The sequence below is a fragment of the Fomitiporia mediterranea genome (assembly GCF_000271605.1).
Source record: "Fomitiporia mediterranea MF3/22 unplaced genomic scaffold FOMMEscaffold_15, whole genome shotgun sequence".
Lineage (NCBI taxonomy): Eukaryota > Fungi > Basidiomycota > Agaricomycetes > Hymenochaetales > Hymenochaetaceae > Fomitiporia > Fomitiporia mediterranea.
Window position 1 is genome coordinate 1,525,488 of NW_006760400.1, and position 18,735 is coordinate 1,544,222.

The 18,735-nt window shown below is 43.2% G+C and overlaps 4 protein-coding genes across 4 annotated transcripts; all 4 read right to left on the reverse strand.

The window, feature by feature from the left end:
- Positions 1-5,819: 5,819 nt before the first annotated feature.
- FOMMEDRAFT_31805 (uncharacterized protein) lies at positions 5,820-7,484 on the reverse strand (the record flags this gene model as incomplete). Its single annotated transcript, XM_007270889.1, has 5 exons — positions 5,820-5,914; positions 6,129-6,260; positions 6,653-6,754; positions 6,817-6,922; positions 7,032-7,484. The coding sequence occupies 5 exons, from the start codon at positions 7,482-7,484 to the stop codon at positions 5,820-5,822; spliced, it is 888 nt and encodes a 295-aa protein (XP_007270951.1).
- A 1,564-nt stretch (positions 7,485-9,048) lies between these two features.
- Positions 9,049-11,623, reverse strand: FOMMEDRAFT_23599 (uncharacterized protein). The gene is made up of 9 exons (XM_007270875.1): positions 11,251-11,623; positions 11,067-11,181; positions 10,874-11,007; positions 10,495-10,821; positions 10,255-10,442; positions 10,002-10,191; positions 9,611-9,952; positions 9,426-9,556; positions 9,049-9,371 (listed from the first exon to the last, which is right to left on the reverse strand). The coding sequence occupies exons 1-9, from the start codon at positions 11,555-11,557 to the stop codon at positions 9,150-9,152; spliced, it is 1,956 nt and encodes a 651-aa protein (XP_007270937.1). The 5' UTR covers positions 11,558-11,623; the 3' UTR covers positions 9,049-9,149.
- A 701-nt stretch (positions 11,624-12,324) lies between these two features.
- FOMMEDRAFT_96137 (mitogen-activated protein kinase) lies at positions 12,325-14,193 on the reverse strand (the record flags this gene model as incomplete). Its single annotated transcript, XM_007270935.1, has 13 exons — positions 12,325-12,488; positions 12,539-12,739; positions 12,792-12,870; positions 12,932-13,011; positions 13,067-13,253; positions 13,307-13,348; positions 13,414-13,461; positions 13,512-13,611; positions 13,662-13,705; positions 13,761-13,890; positions 13,965-13,983; positions 14,045-14,084; positions 14,152-14,193. The coding sequence occupies 13 exons, from the start codon at positions 14,191-14,193 to the stop codon at positions 12,325-12,327; spliced, it is 1,176 nt and encodes a 391-aa protein (XP_007270997.1).
- Positions 14,194-14,944: 751 nt separating this feature from the next.
- Positions 14,945-18,704, reverse strand: FOMMEDRAFT_171001 (S-adenosyl-L-methionine-dependent methyltransferase). The gene is made up of 14 exons (XM_007271132.1): positions 18,376-18,704; positions 18,207-18,319; positions 17,916-18,158; positions 17,498-17,864; positions 17,026-17,441; positions 16,796-16,969; positions 16,534-16,743; positions 16,453-16,476; positions 16,137-16,400; positions 15,808-16,076; positions 15,676-15,753; positions 15,527-15,621; positions 15,374-15,466; positions 14,945-15,312 (listed from the first exon to the last, which is right to left on the reverse strand). The coding sequence occupies exons 1-14, from the start codon at positions 18,511-18,513 to the stop codon at positions 15,181-15,183; spliced, it is 2,616 nt and encodes an 871-aa protein (XP_007271194.1). The 5' UTR covers positions 18,514-18,704; the 3' UTR covers positions 14,945-15,180.
- Positions 18,705-18,735: the final 31 nt, after the last annotated feature.

An 18,735-nucleotide genomic window follows, 5' to 3' on the forward strand; every position in this document is an offset into this window, starting at 1 on the left:
TATTTGGAAGTTGTCCTGTTCCGCCGCTTTGTATCTGTAATCCCTGCCATTGAAAAGAGCCGCTTGCATGGAACTGATGATTCATGACAACTCCAATTGCTTGCATCAGGAAAAAGTCAGATTTCTTGTAATTTCTTATAGACTTTGTAAAGTAACATATGTATTGTATATACATTATAAAGTAATTATAAGGCTTGTAATTGAATTGCAATGTTTAAATAAGACATATTAATGTATATAAAGACTACATAAGTACTAGGGATGAATAAAAATCTATTACATGTATTATACTAACTTTGTATAACAACCTAAAGTGTTATGCTTGTATTATATTTAAATTATAATCTTAAAGAAAGAGTTATACTTATAATATAATAATGTAATAATTACTATTGTTGCCTTATAATTTATACAAAAGGTATATTAATGTATATCATACTTAGATTATTTATACAAGCAGTTTACAATTATTGTAAAAGGCATTTCATCTACTTGTAATAATTACATTAGTATGTTTAGAAAGCTATATACATGTCATATTTCTTTTTACTGTATTACAAAGTAGATTAATAATTTTATTTTATACCTAAATACAATAATTGAAATATTCTATCAGTTGATGACTCATATTAAGTTGCTTATGTAATCAACTGCTGAAGATTGAGAGCATATAATGACACATTTCTCTTTGTCACTCCTTTACCTCCTACCTTTACTGTCTCCCCAACCCTCTGCCCCTAACACTATGTTGTTACCTCTATTCTCTCTAATTGAGTCCTCTACTCACAAGTGTCTTACTAGTAGGCACTCTGTCTATAACAACATAGGTAACAAACATTACTGTACTTGTCTCTCTAATCTACCACTACAATGCCTGTACTAAGCCTCAGATCTTATAATAACACAACCTAGCTAACAATACTGTCCTTCAGTGTAAAGTGTAAGTAGCCAGCCTACTTCATAATAGTCTACACAATAGTTGCTCATCCCTCTCCTCCCAACTTTTTGTCTCCCTTCCATCCCTTCTACTCCTTACTCTACCATTTGTATTACTTCTCCTTTACTGTCCTTACTTTTTTACATTCACTTACCTTTTTACATTCATGTATACATTTGCATTGTTGACCAATGTCAAACAACTTCTTAAATAATTCTATACATTTGTGTACTTCTTCCTACTCTATAGTATAGACAATAATAATGAGTATATACTTATAACAATGTCCCTGTACAGCTACTCCCATTGTGCCACTCTCTCTCTCACTCAGTATACACTCTCCTTTTCTACACATTCAGTACTTGAAACTACTCTAGATAGGCCCACACTACATACATTTGTATTCCTCTGTACTAGGTATGGAATTGTATTAAATGAAAGTATTAACCTACTACTCATACTGTCTACACTGAGTCTGTCCACAACTTCCACATTATCTTCTCTCTTCACATTAGGATGTCCTAGAGATACACTCTCACAATTAATGACTCAGTACACTGTACCTTCCATTACTTACTATAGTAAGAGTATACAGTATACATACACAGATACAGATTTGCCTGTAACTCAAATCAGTTTGCTCAACACTCTGGATCTTAACCTAGTACACTATCTGTCCTTCCTACACAGTGTTATAGTGTGTCCCTCTCCTCACTTCAAGTACCTGTACTTACTAACAATTCTGTCCCTTAGGTAAAGACTAGTTTGATAAATATTCAAAGTATGATTCTCTACAACTAGACTCTCCTTTCCTCCTTTCTTTCTTCTTACTTGTCTACATACTTGTTTTGTAAATACAATATTATTAAAATACAATGTAGTAGAATAAAACAAATGTAAGTGTATTAAAATGTTAATACTTAATTATAAGAGGAAAAAAGAGAAATAAATGAATACCTGGATTGTAAAGTATTATAACAATTTTAAAGTCTTGTAAAGCTCTTATAAAGTATAATAATATTTAACAATATACAAAGTACTTTTAAAGCTTTATATTAGATTGTATATATTATAAAACTATATTACTCTTGTTAAAATACAAAGTTCTTTTAATATCTTTTCATTTTAGGAGGTTGAATATAAGTTCATTTACATATTGTTAATACTTATAAACCTTATTCATATTAACAATTTGTACATACCTTTTTGTATCTTATATAGCTTTTTATAATTTTCTTATTTTAAGAGGTTGAATATATGGTCTTTTATATTTTTTAGAAAATTTATATAATTTATATGTTTATAAGCTAATATAAGCCTTAAGACTTTTTCCTAATGTTGTATCCTTAAATAGTTAGACTTTGAACTAGTATAGAGAGTTATGAGTTTGTAAGATCTATATTAACTGTATACACAGTAAGAATAATGTTTAGTTTACAGATAGAACAATCTTAAACAGACTATAGTAATCTACTCTTTTAGTGTCTCAAGCAAAATGCTAGTACTATGAGAATACACTCCTATACTGTGCAAGGATTGTTTAGTAATATCTAGTCATACTCTACAGCTTAAAAGAATTAGGTGTAATAAGTTATAACTTAATAACTTTAGAATTATATTAAATTATAGTGTCTGATAGTAGTATATTACTTAAAAGAATGAGACTATATATTTGAGAGAAGTGTATAATATGTAAAGGAAAGCATTCTGATCCAACTCTAGAAGTTATATATATTAAATACATATTTGTACAACTGGTTAAGGACAATAAGCAAACATAATTTCTTAATAATACTCTTAAGTTCTTTAGATAGGCTGGGATTGTCCTTAACTAGCTTAATTACTGTTAAAACCTAAATAAAGAGTCTCTAAGATGTATTATAAGGTGTTTCCTATATGTACTCTATTTATTTAGTATCTTAAGTCCTAAGTTCTTAAGACTGACTTTCATCTTATAATTAATGTATTATAGAACATCTTGTCAACTATTATCTGAGTCTAAATCTAACACAAGTTTGTACACAGACTTATTTACATTTGATAATAATACTGTATTAATGAGTCTCTTGAACTGTACCTTAGTAGTAACAGCCTCTATAATACAATCACTTCTCTAAATAGTAGTCTTAATGTACTTTATAATAGACAAATCAAACAAGGCTAGCTAGAATACTATCTTTTAAAAGATAGAGGTGAGCTAATTCTTAGTAGAGTCAGTATTATCTACTCAATTGAAAACTAGTATGTATTAAGGTATAGTATCTTATAATAGTACTCTATAATGGTTGTTATAACTGTACTCTTTCTAAGCTTTACTATACTATACAAATAGAATACTTTGTTCTACTTCTAATAAAAGCTAATCTATAATTTTGTTCTAGACCTCTATTCTAGCATCTACTATCAACTTATACTTAAATGTGTTTATGTTATTTAGACAGAGTATATACTTAAAGTTTAATAGAAGTTTCTTAAAATGTAAATCTTTAATTGTAAGAAAAGTATATTTCTGCTATTAGCTTGATTTTTGGTTACAATCCTCTAATATCATATTAAATGTACCTTAATATATTATATTTGTCTATTATAAGTAAGTGTATTTTAATAACATTATCTATATATAGGTTACAGGTCAGGTCAAGGTCAGGTCGGGTCAAAGTGGGTTAGGAAAATTTGGGAGAAGGCTGACCTATGACCTGACCCAAATTTGACCTGGCCTGACCTAGCATACTGGGTCAGGTCAAAATGGGTCAGGTCGGGGTCAGGTCAGGGTCAAAGCAGGTCACAACCTGACCGTGCGTATCACTAGTATCTATTTACAGCATTTTGAAATATACTTACTGGAGATGGCAATGTTCTGCTTCCTAGTATCAGCCTTCAGGCTCGGGTCGACCGATTCTACAGTTAGGGGACCGACAGATCCCTTGAGGGGCCACTGGCAGTGCTCATTACAATTGGCGGGAGAATGCACGTTTATCGATTGAATTGATTCTTCTTCTCCAGTATCGAGTTCAAATACTTTACGCGATCGATGCAAAGGTGCGGATATGGGTACAGCATAGCTGTCTGTAGGTAGTGCATAGGCACTGTTCTTGCTGCTCGAGATCAAGTGAGAGTAGGACCAGGCGAAATTGATCTGCTCAGTTACCAGGAGAGTAAGACCTCTAATCTGTGCATAAGGAATTCCGTCTCACTTGTCGCTTCCATATGACTGCTGTGCGGGTAGACAGTAACAGGAGGATCAAAAGGAATAAATGTCGTAGGATCCATGAAGGGTTTACAGCACGGCCAGAGGAGGGCAAGCTATAATCGTAAAGCAGCACTTGAAGAGGCTTATAACAGTTCCGAGGGGATGTTTCAATCGCCGAATGTTTTATAGGATTTTTGCAGAGCGCCAGTGTGGGATTGGAAGGATTGATTGTAACATCAATTGGTCGGGTCATCTCACACTGTCATTGTCCAAAACAAGAGATATGAGGGGCGAAGCAGCGAGGAAACTGTATCCTTCACTCAGAAACCACTAACCAGAAGCAGTTATTATTCCTTTTATATCACTTGCTACAATAGACAGAACTCTGAAGGGGATGGTGTCTCAACGTCCTTTCCCTTCATGCTCGCAGCTGTACCCAAATGAGCAGAAGTAGACACGTTTCATGCATCAGACTTGTCTTCTGTGTGTTAATCTTAAGGTGTGCTAACCCGAACTCGTTTTTGCAGTATACAATTGGTGATATGCGCTAGGTAGGAGACCACAAAGGACAAAAGAACTTGAAGAACCTAAGTCAGCGGTTCGAAAGATCGCCCTTCACAGTCATACATTACGGCACAATAATTTAACCTTTGGTTACACATATGCTACTTAAGTATTGCCGATCGGATTTCCATTCCTCCTGGATTATAAATTAATCCTTCTCTACAGTCAGAGAGCACCGATTATGCAGTTGTGATGAGTTGATTGAGAATCTCTGTGGCCATTCACTTGTGCCTTCCACTCTACGCTCGTGCATGGGACTCAAGTCGTGCTCTGATGCATCCCATGGAGACAGGTGTTTACATACCTTTTGAACTAGATACAGCAAGCCCCGGATGTGTGAATGGCCGAGCCTTCCGAGTCTCTGAGGCTCTGGGCGCTTAAATGCTGACAGAATTACATGCAGGTAATTATTTTGTGAGTAGTCCGAGGACCTCTATTTGCATCGAAGCTTGTAGAAACAATTAACTAATGCTCTGTTATCCAGCAATATCGGTGTGTGGGGAATGCATATAATTATTTCCGAAGAAGCTGCTAAGTGGTATTGTGCCCCGTACTCGCACATCTGTTTCACAGAAAAGTCATACCTTTGGTTTGAGAGTATCTCCAGTGTGTTCGCAAATAAAGTCATATGGTCAAGTAGTGCAACAACTATCGTAACACCTACGACGTTGACATAAGAAACATACAATATTTCAGACTTCCCTACATCTTGTACTCATTCTAGCCCCTCATTCTACTTGCCGCGGGACGGTGCGGGAAGACGACGTTGTGCGAGAGAAATCATCTCAGCCCTTATTTGCTCTATCGGCGGAACGAGAGACCTGTATCGCAAGTGATCGATTAGCCGGTTCGGTGTGTTATGTTTCTCCGATAGAGTCCCATTTTACCGGATCTACATTGTTATTTAGCGCCACTAGAACAATGGGATTCAAGAGGATCAAGGGTGTATAGCAGCGCTGTCTGTTTAATTGAGTAGCTGTATCTCAATGCTCTTCTTTCTGTTACGGCTGGCAAATGTGAAGTTAGCGTCACCGCGGACCACGGAAGGGGCTAAAGCGTACCGTTATGATATGTTTATTCCATCGCGACATCCATTGAATTGTGCTGCACGGGGAGAAGTAACTACCGTTACTGAATTCGAACGAGGGCGTTGGCATAGACTGATTCTTTGAATTCGCGATATTTCCCCGAATTCCCAAATGGAGCTCCGGAGAAGGGTTTCTCTAATGTCAATGAAGATAACGTAGTATAAACGATTTATAGAGCCAGCAAGACTGTAGATTTGAAATTAGTGTGGATGATTGTACAAAAATGGTCGAGTGCACTATTGCTATCATTCAAACACTATAAGGACACACTGATATATGAGCGTTTGATTTTATGAATAAAGACGATGATCATATAGAGACAGCAGTCAATGGAGGGCCATCTCTATACTAGGAGTAAGCAGGAGTTTGTCTGAGCTGAGCCGAGAGTGTGGGAGAGGTCGATCTCGTATTACATAAGTTTCAAGCGGAGCCTCAAATATGGATTCCTGCAACACTAGACTCTTGCCAGTAGCCTCAAGTCCTACGTGCACAATAATACAGTCTTTGATAATAATTTATTAATGAGTCGTGTGGTTTTACTAGGAAAAGTATGTTTTGTGTTGTATATGAAGAAATACAGAATGGTGTGTTGGCAATGCCATGAGAAGTCCCATAACCGAGAACAAGAAACTATCTCCGCCTCTTTGCTGCCCCAAACTAAAGCTTTTTTGCCTTCCTCGACTTATGTTTCCCCCTCTGCTTTTGGATTCCATGCTCGTCACGCAAATGCTTCCCCAATGGATCCGACCGCACAAACTTCCTAGGGCAAATGGTACACATGTAAATCTCCTCCCGCGTATGAATAGTTCTAATATGCCCTGTTTGACATTGCTTGTAAGCGCGCATGATGGGGAGTGACACAAGATACCATACTTTTCCAGTCATGCCTCCGTTTGAACCGCCACGTGCAACCGTGGTGTGGGCACCCATACGGCTTGTCATTCGCGTTGTTGAGGTTACGTTCATCTGTACCTCCTGTGGCTGATGGTTAGTTAACTTTCTGCCAAAGGAAAGTATGGAAGGTATGGTAAACGCACGCTGTGTCTCAGGAGTCACCTCAACGCCTTCAAGCTGGCCGACCATTCCTTCTGCCTCCGGGACCTCTGGGACCTCTGCGGGAGTGGCTGCGGACAAGCCATCGGACTGAACAGTGTATTGTACCAGAGTTCCATACGTTATCCAAGAGTGATTTGAAAGAGGACAAGTAAGTGGGGCTCCCAACAAGCGGGTACGATATGTTACTGTTACTCACAAACGGCGTCATCGGGTCCTCCGACTCACAACACGATTCATTGTACTCTGTTGGAGGTGAAGAGCAGACCTCCCAACTTTGACCACCTAGATCAGATGGTTCGTCCGTCATAGGCATGGAGCGGTCTTGTGAAGTTGCTGAACTGCTTGTACCCTGTCCATTGGACGGATCAAAGATGAAGGGAGCAAATGAAGAAGTATCGGCCTCAAGCCTAGTATTCTCAGCTAGGCCAGTCCATGCAAAGAATCCATCGGCTGCTGGATACAGCTCTTGGCTGCCATAGGCAACTGTCCCATCAGTTCCGTATGTCAGTGGCCATTCATAGCTGCCTGCGGGTGGAGCTTCCGAATACCTCTGCCACATAAATTCTTGTATGTGCTGGTCGAGGATCAGTTGGAAATCCTCGTCGGCCTGCAGGGGAACGACATGTTGGAACGTGTTGTTGGCAGACATATGTGTGGCTGAGCGTGAGCTGTGGGTCGAAAAGTTGAATAATATTCATCGATGGAGCTACTGGTCTCTTTAATAGTCTGATCAAGGACCCTGTCTTCTTAGGTGCAGCAGCAGCGTGGGGACCACCAAAACGGATAAAGAAGGCTCTTTCGACGAGTCACAGTATTCTAGATGTAAAGAAACAAAAAAATAGGCGCTTACAATCGTTATAGGTGTGTGCTCTGGATCTAGATCTTGTAGACGGAAGCACTGCAAGTAGATCGCAGTCCTCTGTGATTATGTGGAAGTACAAATACAGGTAGAAGTTAGGGGACATGAACAGCATCTGTCATTGTTACGGTAGTCTGAGATTGAAAGTATTTATCAGAATTTTTGAGAAGAAAGGAGTTGAGCTCTAGGACTTGGCCACTGGACGACAGACACGTTAAGCGTAAAGCAGATTTAAGCGAGATCGCTTTATCTTCCCGCAAGCAGAACAATCCCTTCTAGAAAAAGTCGTTCCTTGACTCTGCATGTGGCCACGAGCCCATTATTCCTCGAGAAGTACTAGTAAGCGTCTAATAGTATCGAGGGAGAGATTTTCGAACTGTTATAGACTCTTGAGATTAGTTCAAGAAGAGGTTGCGGTACAGTCTACATACTTTACACAAATGTGGCTCTTGGTCACGGTGTTCCGTCACATGTGTCGATCCCACCTGAGTGAGGTGCGATGACTTGTACAGGACCTTGCGGTGATGCTGGTATCACAGGCTTAATGCCGCGGAATGAATTACTGCGGGCCGGTGGTTTCAATGAGCTCGTGTTTTTCGAATCCGTGGAATGTGGCCCTAGGCTTGTTGATATCATGCTTATTCACGAGGGGAAGGCATATTACGGGGCACTGCTTAAGCTTCACAGCCATCCATGTCAATAGGTACACGTGTTAACAACCTCATTTTGATCATTGCGCTTACTTAGGTACCTCGAGGATAAAAGGAGATCTCGCTTAACTTGGGACGGGACCTCCTTCTCAGGAAGTGATTCTTCTCGCATCAGTCATATCTGATCATCAGGTCCTCACTTCGGCACAGCAGCTAACTAATTGTGGCAATGCATTCATTCCTATCCCGACCGGAAGAAATTTAATAAACGTGTTGATATTACTTTTTAAAAATTGACAACAGCTTTGTGGCGTCTTGCAGAAGCTGATTATGCAGAGTGCGAGCAAATTTAGTATGAAGCAGTTGTTCCTTCCTGCTCAAATGTGTTGCTTACAAGTAAGGGGACACATGCACTGAAATGAGATGAATCAGACTGAATCAATAAAGTTATCAAAAGGCCCATGTTATTCTCTGAATGCATAGCTTTGAAGACCTGACTTTCCAGTCCTTGAAGAAGTAAGAAGGGTGGCAGTGGGTCCATTGTGTGGTGTCTGCTGCAGACTGTCAATGATACAAAATAAGATGCACCAAAGAGAAAGGGAGTCATCCATTTTTCACACACTATTATTTACAATACGGAGAGAAGGGGACAGTCCTTCCGGATGAATTCACGCGATTTATAATTGCTATAGAAGCAAGCCCCCAAAAGTAGATACTTTAATTTCCGTCTATACCTACATGCTAGTATGCAAAGGCAGAAAGTACAAAGCTTCCCCGATAGCGTACAGAGTCATGGGAAGCGAAATCAGAACTTATTATCATACAATACACTCAGTGGGCGATCTCGAGATCGCGGTGGTGGAGCTGGTGAAGCAGGAACTCGCGCAACCCGCGACGGACGAGATTCACTCGGTTCTTGCACAGAGATTGACGGGTTGATGTCCAATGGAGAGGCCTCCTTTGAGGGATTCGGTACCAGCAGCTCATCCAACAAAAAATGGAAATCCAAGCCGAATTCGTGAAGCAACTATTGATATTAGTGTTAAGGCGGGTCTGCAAATAAGGCAATACTTCACTATACCTTCTTGTTCTGTGTATGCGTCGTGGAAATGCACTTGCGTACGGTCTCGTCATCTACGTCCGAACTGAATACCTGTTTGCGGAACATGTCGGCGTACAGGCCGATTTGAGTTTTCGCCCATTCGACAAAGCCTGCGTAAAAGGGTTCTAACGAAATCTGAAGAGCGTGGTAAAGCGGCAACTTACATGAAGTAGCATCATTTTCCTTGAAACTAGCTAAAAACCAATCGGCGGTGTGCTTTATGCCGGTGAACACAACGGTAGCAAGATCATTTATGTACATCTGCACGTGTCCTTCAAATCGGATCATCCGAATCCGCTGACGTGTTAGCGCAGCGCGAGATGCAAGGAAAGCATTCCTTGCGGCAGCGGAAGCATGTAGGCGGTTCAATAGCGAAGTCAGATTGACGACAGTTGATTTACGATTGCTTGGGTCAGAGAGCGCGGCCAACAGTGATGTTGTTAGTGATGCACGCAAGATCTTCATTTTGGGTTCGAGCTGGGGCGTTGTGCCTTTCTTCGCCTCACCTGATACAGCTGTTAGTGCTGCAAGTCATGAAGGACACGATGCAATCACCTTCTTCTACGAGGGACACAGATTTGTCCCACTCTCGGAGTGCAATCGCTACAGTTAGTTTGTCTGTAAGCTCACCGACCCAAAGAGCGTCTTCGTCGGACTTCTCTTGGGCGCCTAATCCACTGTGTAGTGCTAAATTGTTCATCCATTCTGCAGTCGCAGTGTCCATATCAAACGCGAAGGACCTTCGCTAAAAAAGGGAATGAATATCATCAACGAAGCTCGAGAACAACGTTGTGGGGGACAGACGTACATCACCACCTCCGACCCACAAGCTTTTTCTTCGCTCGTGTTCACCTTCGCGCTCCTTGCGCTTTCTCGCAGAAAGTTCCTCCGCTACCTGTCGGAACTGAGCAAGCAGGATCTTCTTGTCTCCGCTAAGATCGCATCTATAGACAAACGTTTCCTTATTGTTTCTGATTTTGAAGACGTTCGTCATCGCTGGAGCATATCAGTAGATTCAAGATTTCTAAGTGTCCGAGAATGCACGTACTCGCGGTATCTTTTGTGTCTAGGACTAGAATATCATTTAATGGCCAACAGCGCTCAGCGACAAGGTTTGGCCGGTCCGCCGTGCGCCGTGCTCGTTTTCGAGCGACTAGTACCGCATCGTCCAGCAACACGAACTTCACAAGGTGCTCAACCTTGTACGTCGCGGGGTTAAGGCTGCAGATCCCCTCCATTTGAGTAACGATGTGCCGACCCGGGGTCGCTGGCACAAATTTTGACGAGCCTTCAATCTGAGAGTGAAGCGTTTGCATCTGGGACGCATAAAGAACGCGCAAGTCCGTGACGGACGATCGTTGCGTCCTTCGTCTATCTTTATATTCTTTTAGTTCGTTGATTGGAATGCAAAGCACGCCATTTCTCACCTACGGCAGCAAGTGAATCGTCTATATGCAGAAGGCCAGGCATACTTTTCCATTCTGAAAGGCTCGCCTTTAGTTCAAGCATGTCGTTTTCAAGAGTGCTGATTTCTTTTGAAATAGTCATGAACTCTACATAACTGGAATAGTAAAAGTTACAATTGTTGCAATCTCGGCAAGGAAGCTCATAAATACATACTTCTTGAAGACATTTCGCTGAAGGTCAACGTTCGTATCGCTCTTGTAAGAGTCCAGTGACGACTGCAGTGCTTTCAACTCAGCTTCGGTCGAGTTGGCCATCTTCTGCTTTAGGACTAGGAGCATAATGAACAACCAATAATTAATATTTCTACTGTTTCGCAAAGCAACACTAGTCTGCTTACATGCATCTGGATCAAAGCCTTCCTTCTCCAGTGCACGCAAGTCCTGCTCGCGTACATCCCGCCGCGCCTCTTTCTCGTTGCGCACACCCTCGTCGTCATATCCGTATCCATAAGCGCCTCCGACTCCTGCCCCTCTCCCACCAACACCTCCAGCACCATACGCACCAATCGGCAACGCGGGAACAGCAGGCGCTCCTCCCTCCCCGGTCAAAGTCGGGGCCGATATATCCGCATACCGCATGCTCATCCGCTTTCGAATCTTGTCATCAACGCGTGACTTGCGCGTACTCCGACTTCGCTGCTTCATTGAGGACGCCATGGACGGTGACTTCGAGAGTTTCTGCTGCTGACGGGGCGCCTTCTGGCGCTGGCCGTCTGAGGGCCGCCGAGTGCGCAGTGATTGCATGGTCGTGTAGCTGGTGAGACCGTCGCGCTGTGGCAGAATTATCTTTATTTAGGTGTATGCGCAGTGCCACGTGAGTATTACGTAGCATTACATTTCAATTCAATTTATCCATGCTGTTAGTATTTTTGAGTTTCTGAGGTTTAACACACTGGCTCACTCAGAGACATCCCAAGAAAGTCGTTTATGTGATTGGGATCTAGTACATGCTGTACAAATATACTGCTACTCTTGTTTACAACCTTCAATTTTTACGCCAGAGCAGGGATACTTGTAACAGATTCGTGAAACGCAAAAGCCCAATCCAAGATCTCCAAGACCGAAGAAGGAATGAGACATAATGAAGAACTGGAATTAGAAGTGGTCAAGGAGGAAGAAAAAATGACAGGAATGTGGATCAGGCGACAATAGAACAGGTGCAGAACAAGCAGGACTGTAGTAGTGAGCGAAACAGTCGAGTGGCGAATTCAAGGTCCATTAAGAGTACAATATGGTATACGACGGGATGCACCAATGAGATAATTGCTGGAAGTGTGCTGACCGTTTATCGTCAATAGGACCGAAACGTGACCAAGAAGACCATTAAAGCGGAAATGCTAAGTACGATCGGAACAGATAATTAGAACCTGGAGGCACTAGCAAAGGAGAGATATTACTTCATTTCTCTTCGTTCATGCCCCTGCTTGGGCTGAAGGCTGTATGGTCGGCACAGCAGCTTCCTCTACACTACTCGGGCCCGATCCTACAATCTCCCCATCCTTGTCAGGACCAGCTAGTGACCCCTCGGGTATATTGTCTCCATCTAAAAGTGTTGACTCCCCGACTTGATGGAAATCTGTGACACGTTGAGTGCAAAGCACCTTAGAGAGGAATGTATGTACATACCGAGAATTTCACTATACATCATAACCTTCCATGTGTCTACCGGCAGATCAGCATCGTTAAAACTCCAATCGAATTTCTCCGATGCCTCTGGCTCGTCCGTTGGGTCGTGATAAGGCGCAACATACTCATGCGCCAGCGATTCTGTGGCATTTATACGTCTGCGCGGATCGAAGACGAGCATCTTCTCGAGCAGGTCGAGAGCTAGGAAAAATGTCAGCATACTGTCAGTTTATACGGGTGGTGATGTGCTGACCAGACTCATCCTGGCACTTCAGCTTCTGCTTGAATGGTACGCGCTCACGCTTCGGCAGGCTCTGAACGAAGCGCAAAGTCTACATCGTTTTATAACAATTAGTTCAGGAAACGCGTAAGCAGTCAATCAGGATGACTCACGTTTTCACTTGCAATAGTTGCGATTACATCGTCAGGCGGTGTTCCAAGAAGTTCAGTTATAATAGAAAATTGATTAACGTCTTGAGATGCAATCGACATTAACACTTAACGAGACTCAGACAGCTAGATGCTTACGGTCTTTCCCAGGGAAGAGAGGTTTGCCTTCCAACATTTCTGCGAAAATACATCCGGCGCTCCAAATGTCAACTGCGACATCGTATTTTTGCCAAGTCAACATGATCTCAGGCGCCCTGTAATAGCGTGTCGATACATAGCCAGTCATCTGAGGATCTTGAATTCGAGCAAGCCCAAAGTCACAGATCTGACGAGAAGCCTTAGTATCTAGTCATTTGCTTAAGGAATATTTCAACACACCCTAAGATCACAGTTCTCGTTGACGAGAATATTACTCGGTTTCTAGAGCAGTTTGATGAACAGAAGTGATGAATAAGAGTAAACCTCGAAAAAGGATAACAACTTACCAAATCACGATGCACCACCCCGGCAGAGTGCACGTATTTGAGACCTCTCTGTGCAAAAAATGAGACGCGTAAGATGGAAGCACATTACGTATACTCACAAGAATTTGGTAGAGGAAATACTGAATAAATTGCTTTTCCAACGGTCGCGAGGTCAAAAGCCGGTGAAGATCAGTGCCAAGCAGCTCAGTGACAAAGTAGCTATGTAACGCCTTAGTCGATTAAATGCCACATAAGAGTGAACGACTTACATGTCCTCCAAAGGCGAGATGAATACGTCACTCAAGCTGATTATCTTTTTCACAAGATCAGATGGGCAAAAGTACGAAAAGAGCCAGATAATGACGTACGTTCTCGTGTTGGATGTGCTTCAACAGCTTTAATTCTCGATATGTCCGCTTGGCGAGTACAGGAGTACTAAAGGGTTTCATGATCTTCTTGACGGCGACAGATGCGCCCGTGAGTTGATCCTTGGCCGAACTGCGTGCGTGAACAAAGTCTACCTTAGCATCGCAGTATCTTTGTGCTGACTGATCAGAATATGTCGGGCTCACCACACAAGGCCGAAAGCGCCTGCAGTGATCGATAGTCATCAGACGCCTGTCGCAGTGTATCCAGCAAAAATCAAGCTCACCCATTCCAACTGGTTGGAGATCCACATAGCGAGTGGTGACCTGGTGAACGAGACGGCAAGAAATGATGATAAACAACGGCGCCACCATGCATACAACGAGCGCATACCTCGAAGGACGTGCCGAAGATGCTGAGCTTGACGAAAGACATGGCTGGCTATTCGCACTTCTTCCCAACTGCGTCGACGAGGTCAAAAGCAGTGTTTTGACCGGGAGAAAGAAAGAGCGAGCAAAGGTGGAGTAGGGCAAGAGGCAAGTGACAAGGCACGATCTGGACCTGTCGGTCCTCGGCGGCTGCAATGGCCAATGAGTGGCAAGCAACGACTTGTTGAGATGCGCGGATGCTGGGAAGCCTGTGCTGCCTCGGACGCTAACGCCAGCACTGACGGTGTCGACTGTCGATGGGGAGAGGATGATTGCACTCAGCAAGCACTGGTCGACTATGACGCTGTTTATGACTTCTCTTCGGCCACCCACACCAGCCTACTTTGCACACGTGCAGAAACCCTACCTACACATGGCAGACCCCACACTGCCTTTTATGGATATCTCGATCATCCTGGTTAAATGAATACGTTTGCACCAACTTGTCTCTCCTCTCCGCACTCTTCTCTCATTGAATGCCTGAAAATTTACACGCAAATTTTACCGTAAAGCATATGCTTATGAGCCTCTCCAGTCATGGCCCTTCTTGGTTTTCTTTCCTTTTGAACTTTATGTGTATGTTATCACATGCCGGTCTGTAATCTAAACAGCCTGAAACGCTCGCCACGTGCATTCCTCCAAGCATACCTCATCCGACCTCAGCTGATGAGCAAAACAGGCCAGATAACGAATTTGTATGCAAAACACGATACGGAGACTCAGACTGCCTGTCCCCGGCATTCCGCACTCTAGCGTGTATCCTACAAAGCTGAATTTGCGCGTGACCAAAAGTCGGGATACAAGTGATGACGTCACGTACGTAAGCGATGCGTCATCGCCGAAAATATGCAAGAATTTGAAGAAATGTAAAAAAAAATGCGTGTACCCCCAGATCAAAATACAAAAACTACGCTTCAGTAATCAGTTAGAATTCAATCAATACAGAAACATAATTCCGCTTCCACTAGTATGAATCCGACTTGGGGAAGTAATGTTAGTATTCCATTTCTTCATCATCGTTGTCGACTTCTGCCGTTGCCGTCTCCTTGTACCACGCCCGCTCAAGCTCCCTTCCAAGGGCCACGCTCAGCGGCCATGGCACGGCATTGCCAATCATCTCATGCATCTTAAGGTTAAACAATCAGTCAAAATGCGAGAATTGCTAACTAGTTATTCGCGATGCTTACTGTCTTAATTTTGAGATCTAGTGCTTTAAACTCAAAGGCGTCTGGGAATCCTTGCGATCGTGCCAGTTCACGCACTGTCACCAGTCGCTTGCACTACAGTAGAAGAAGATCATTTCGGCATACTCTCCGTTCTGGTGCATATAGTAGGCTTACCCAAGGATTGAGGACTTTGCTCTGTTTCGCCGTTGGACCTATGTTCGTTACTATTGTGTTAAAGCACTTGTCGGCTTCTAACCGTACAAACATATCTTTTGCACACTGTCAGAACTGATCCGCTTGGCATGTTTTTATGTTAGACTCACGAGTTTTATATCCATGCCGCGCATTGGCGGACAATGGGTTGATCCGTTCCTTCCAGAGCTTGGGTTTGTGGTTCAAGTCTGCAACCGATACTGGTCACTGTCGATAACCGCTTCGACTGCAGGACTACAAACCTTTGAAGCTCGAACCACCTTCGAGGGGAACGTTGACAGTAGCCTCAATTGTGATGTCGTTGAAACAGTATGTCACATGCTGAAGTTCACTGGCAGGTCGCCTTCGGCATCGAGCCTGGTACGCGGTACGTGGTTCGTGCTCGTACTCTACTCCGCCAATCCCGCAGCCTCCATCACCTGGATGGCTTCGCACCTGTACAATGTGCCGTCGTGCTTCTCGTTCACGCCGATCGTGCGCTGTTTCTTTATATTCCTTATGTGGATTCTCCCTTCATTATCGTTCTTGTAAGTTCATAAACTTGAAAGGCACGTATTGAGAAGGAAATTACCAATCCCAACGCTTCAGATCCGAGATTGCGTCCGCAACGGTTACCATCGGCATCGGAGCGGTTCCAGTCTCACAGGATACTGAACCGGCAACATCCCCATTGCTACATCTTATAGCTAGCGACTTTGTGGCAGGAAATTCGTGTGTTCGTGGTGGAAGGTCTGGAAGTGGGAGCCCAGTGCGAGCAGCCCATAGGAAGAAGCGCTTTCGTCTCTGTGGGGTACCGTAATGCGCCGCCTGAAGCGTAGCGAATCGTACTTGATAGCTGGTTTCCAAGAAGGTGTAAAATCTCTATATACTAATTGAAGTACACTTACCCCAATGCTGTCAGAGTTCTACACCTGACATGCCATAATCGAGTGTAAGTAGCCGAGTATTCAACGACATAAATGACTTACGTGAGTTTAATTCCGCCTTGAATAATACCACCTTGTATTGTATGTTGATCTATTTGAGTCGCTCCGATTCTGTGCTGTATGAATCCAGGGACGTTTTCGAAGAGACAATATTTCGGGCAGAGATGCTCTACCCATGAAATAGTGGTGAGATATAACTCATTCACCAGGTCGGTTGCTCGCGGATACCTATTCATCCGCGAGTGCGGCTGGCTGTTAATGCTCGAGTTAGTCCGATGTGATGATAATAACAAGAGCTACTTACCAGGGGAAGCCAGATACGATACAGTCTATCTCCTCGCGCTGTGGTGGTGCGGGCAAGGCTTCGCCAGTAAGCAAATCGTTTAGAGTCATGTTCGATCCGTTCGCTCGGGATACCGCGTATTCTAACATCTTGTTCGCACACTGATTGTAAACAATGGTATCCGGGCTATTCAACCTTTTATAGAGTAATCAGACCAACAGCAAATTACGGAGAACAAGGGATGGAAAAACCTGATAGTAGCCGCCGCGCTTGTATTTTTTTCGACTGTATGCGTGAACTTCATGTTTCCGGCATCGCATGCGCCCATTGCGAACGCGCCGCAGCCGCCGAAAGGATCAAAAATACGCAATGGATGCACCTTCATATTCTCCTTCCAGCTGAGGAAATCGAATGTTTTATCGATTTCTTCCCGGACACATGGCTCACAAAGGTAAAACTCCTCGGATGCGACCGGGCTCATGACGCCCAGAGAAGCACGGTCCTTTGATGGCGCAGTTTTTGTGATGTAGAAATGGTTCGGGTCAGATTCCAGCCAGCCTCGTAATCGAAGTTTCTTCGCCGATCTCTTATGCAGGACAAATGCTTTACTTATCAGTCTATCGGAGTGCACGGACACTTTCCTATCAGTGAGGAACAGGTGTCTTTCCTACAGATGTGTTTAATTGAAGAAAACCATGGCACAATGTCCTTCAACTGACATACCTCGTATTGTTCTGCTTCTACGTTATCGCCCACCCTTGTTATATCGTTGAATCTCTCAAAAACCTGCAAAGTGAGACTGAAACCCTCCGCGAGTTCATCGATAGACGTAATTTGGCCGATCAAACAAGGTCCAGACTGTTCTTCCTTTATTAATACCACGTCGTATACATGATACGCAACGCCATTGCGCTCGAACCCGACGTCTTCACCAGGAGGGAGTCGGCTACAATCTTCATTTTTCCGAATCAAGTCCTTCTCCCTGGCTGCACAAAGGCCACAAGCGCCTATGCGCCTAACGAATTTGCCTGGATCATCTTCGACTTCAGATATATCCCTAAGGATAACATCTTCTTGGATATAAGAAAGCCTGTAAAAAGTACTTCAATAGAATACAAGGAACAAATGGATCCTAACATACGAATAGAAAAATTCAGTGTGTCCAATTGTGTCGTTATTTCGAGACCCGGGACGGTCTCCTGGTGAAACCTTCCTACATTGGCATCGAGCAAGGAATGAGGCAATATTGATGTCTCCACACATGTTGGTGAGGAAAAGCTCCTGGGGATGGGCGAGTTCCTCGAGCATTGTCTTTGCGCCATGTTGAAACCATTGTACATGTGCTGTTCGCGTCTCCCTTTTAATTGAGAGTATTCTTCCGAACCTTTTGTACTCTTAGCCTCTTCAAGTGTAGGAACGCGCTGATACTTGCCAGAAAAGGTCGCCTGCAAAGGCAAACGGCCTAGTCCTCGGTGCCTGGACTGGGTAATATGGCACGGGGTGCTGCCCATCTTCTCCGGCGGGAACGATCACAACGTCATTAACCTGCAGAATATCAGATGTTTAAAGTTATACTTGTATTTTTTTAAGAATTCCCTGACCTGGTACAGAATTGTATTGACAGTCACTGCTCTGTAGTATGAGTAGTAATTTTGGTGGCTTCTTCTTGCCAGCCTATATCGATCGTCAAATACAGGATCAAATGGCATTGCATGAACGAGCTCCAATAAACGATCCATGAACTCGATGTATTCCGGATTCGATACAAAGTTGCTTTTTAGTACTGTATCGACAGAAGTAATAGGATCCCCGGCAACGAGAAGATCTCTGTAGATGGTCTTTGCTAGGGCGGCCACTAACGGTGTTACACAAGTTGGATTTAGATCCTTTTGCTTTGCCTGACTCTCAGCTGGGTCATTATCTGATTCATCGTTTTCATTGTCTTCATCTGAATCTTCATC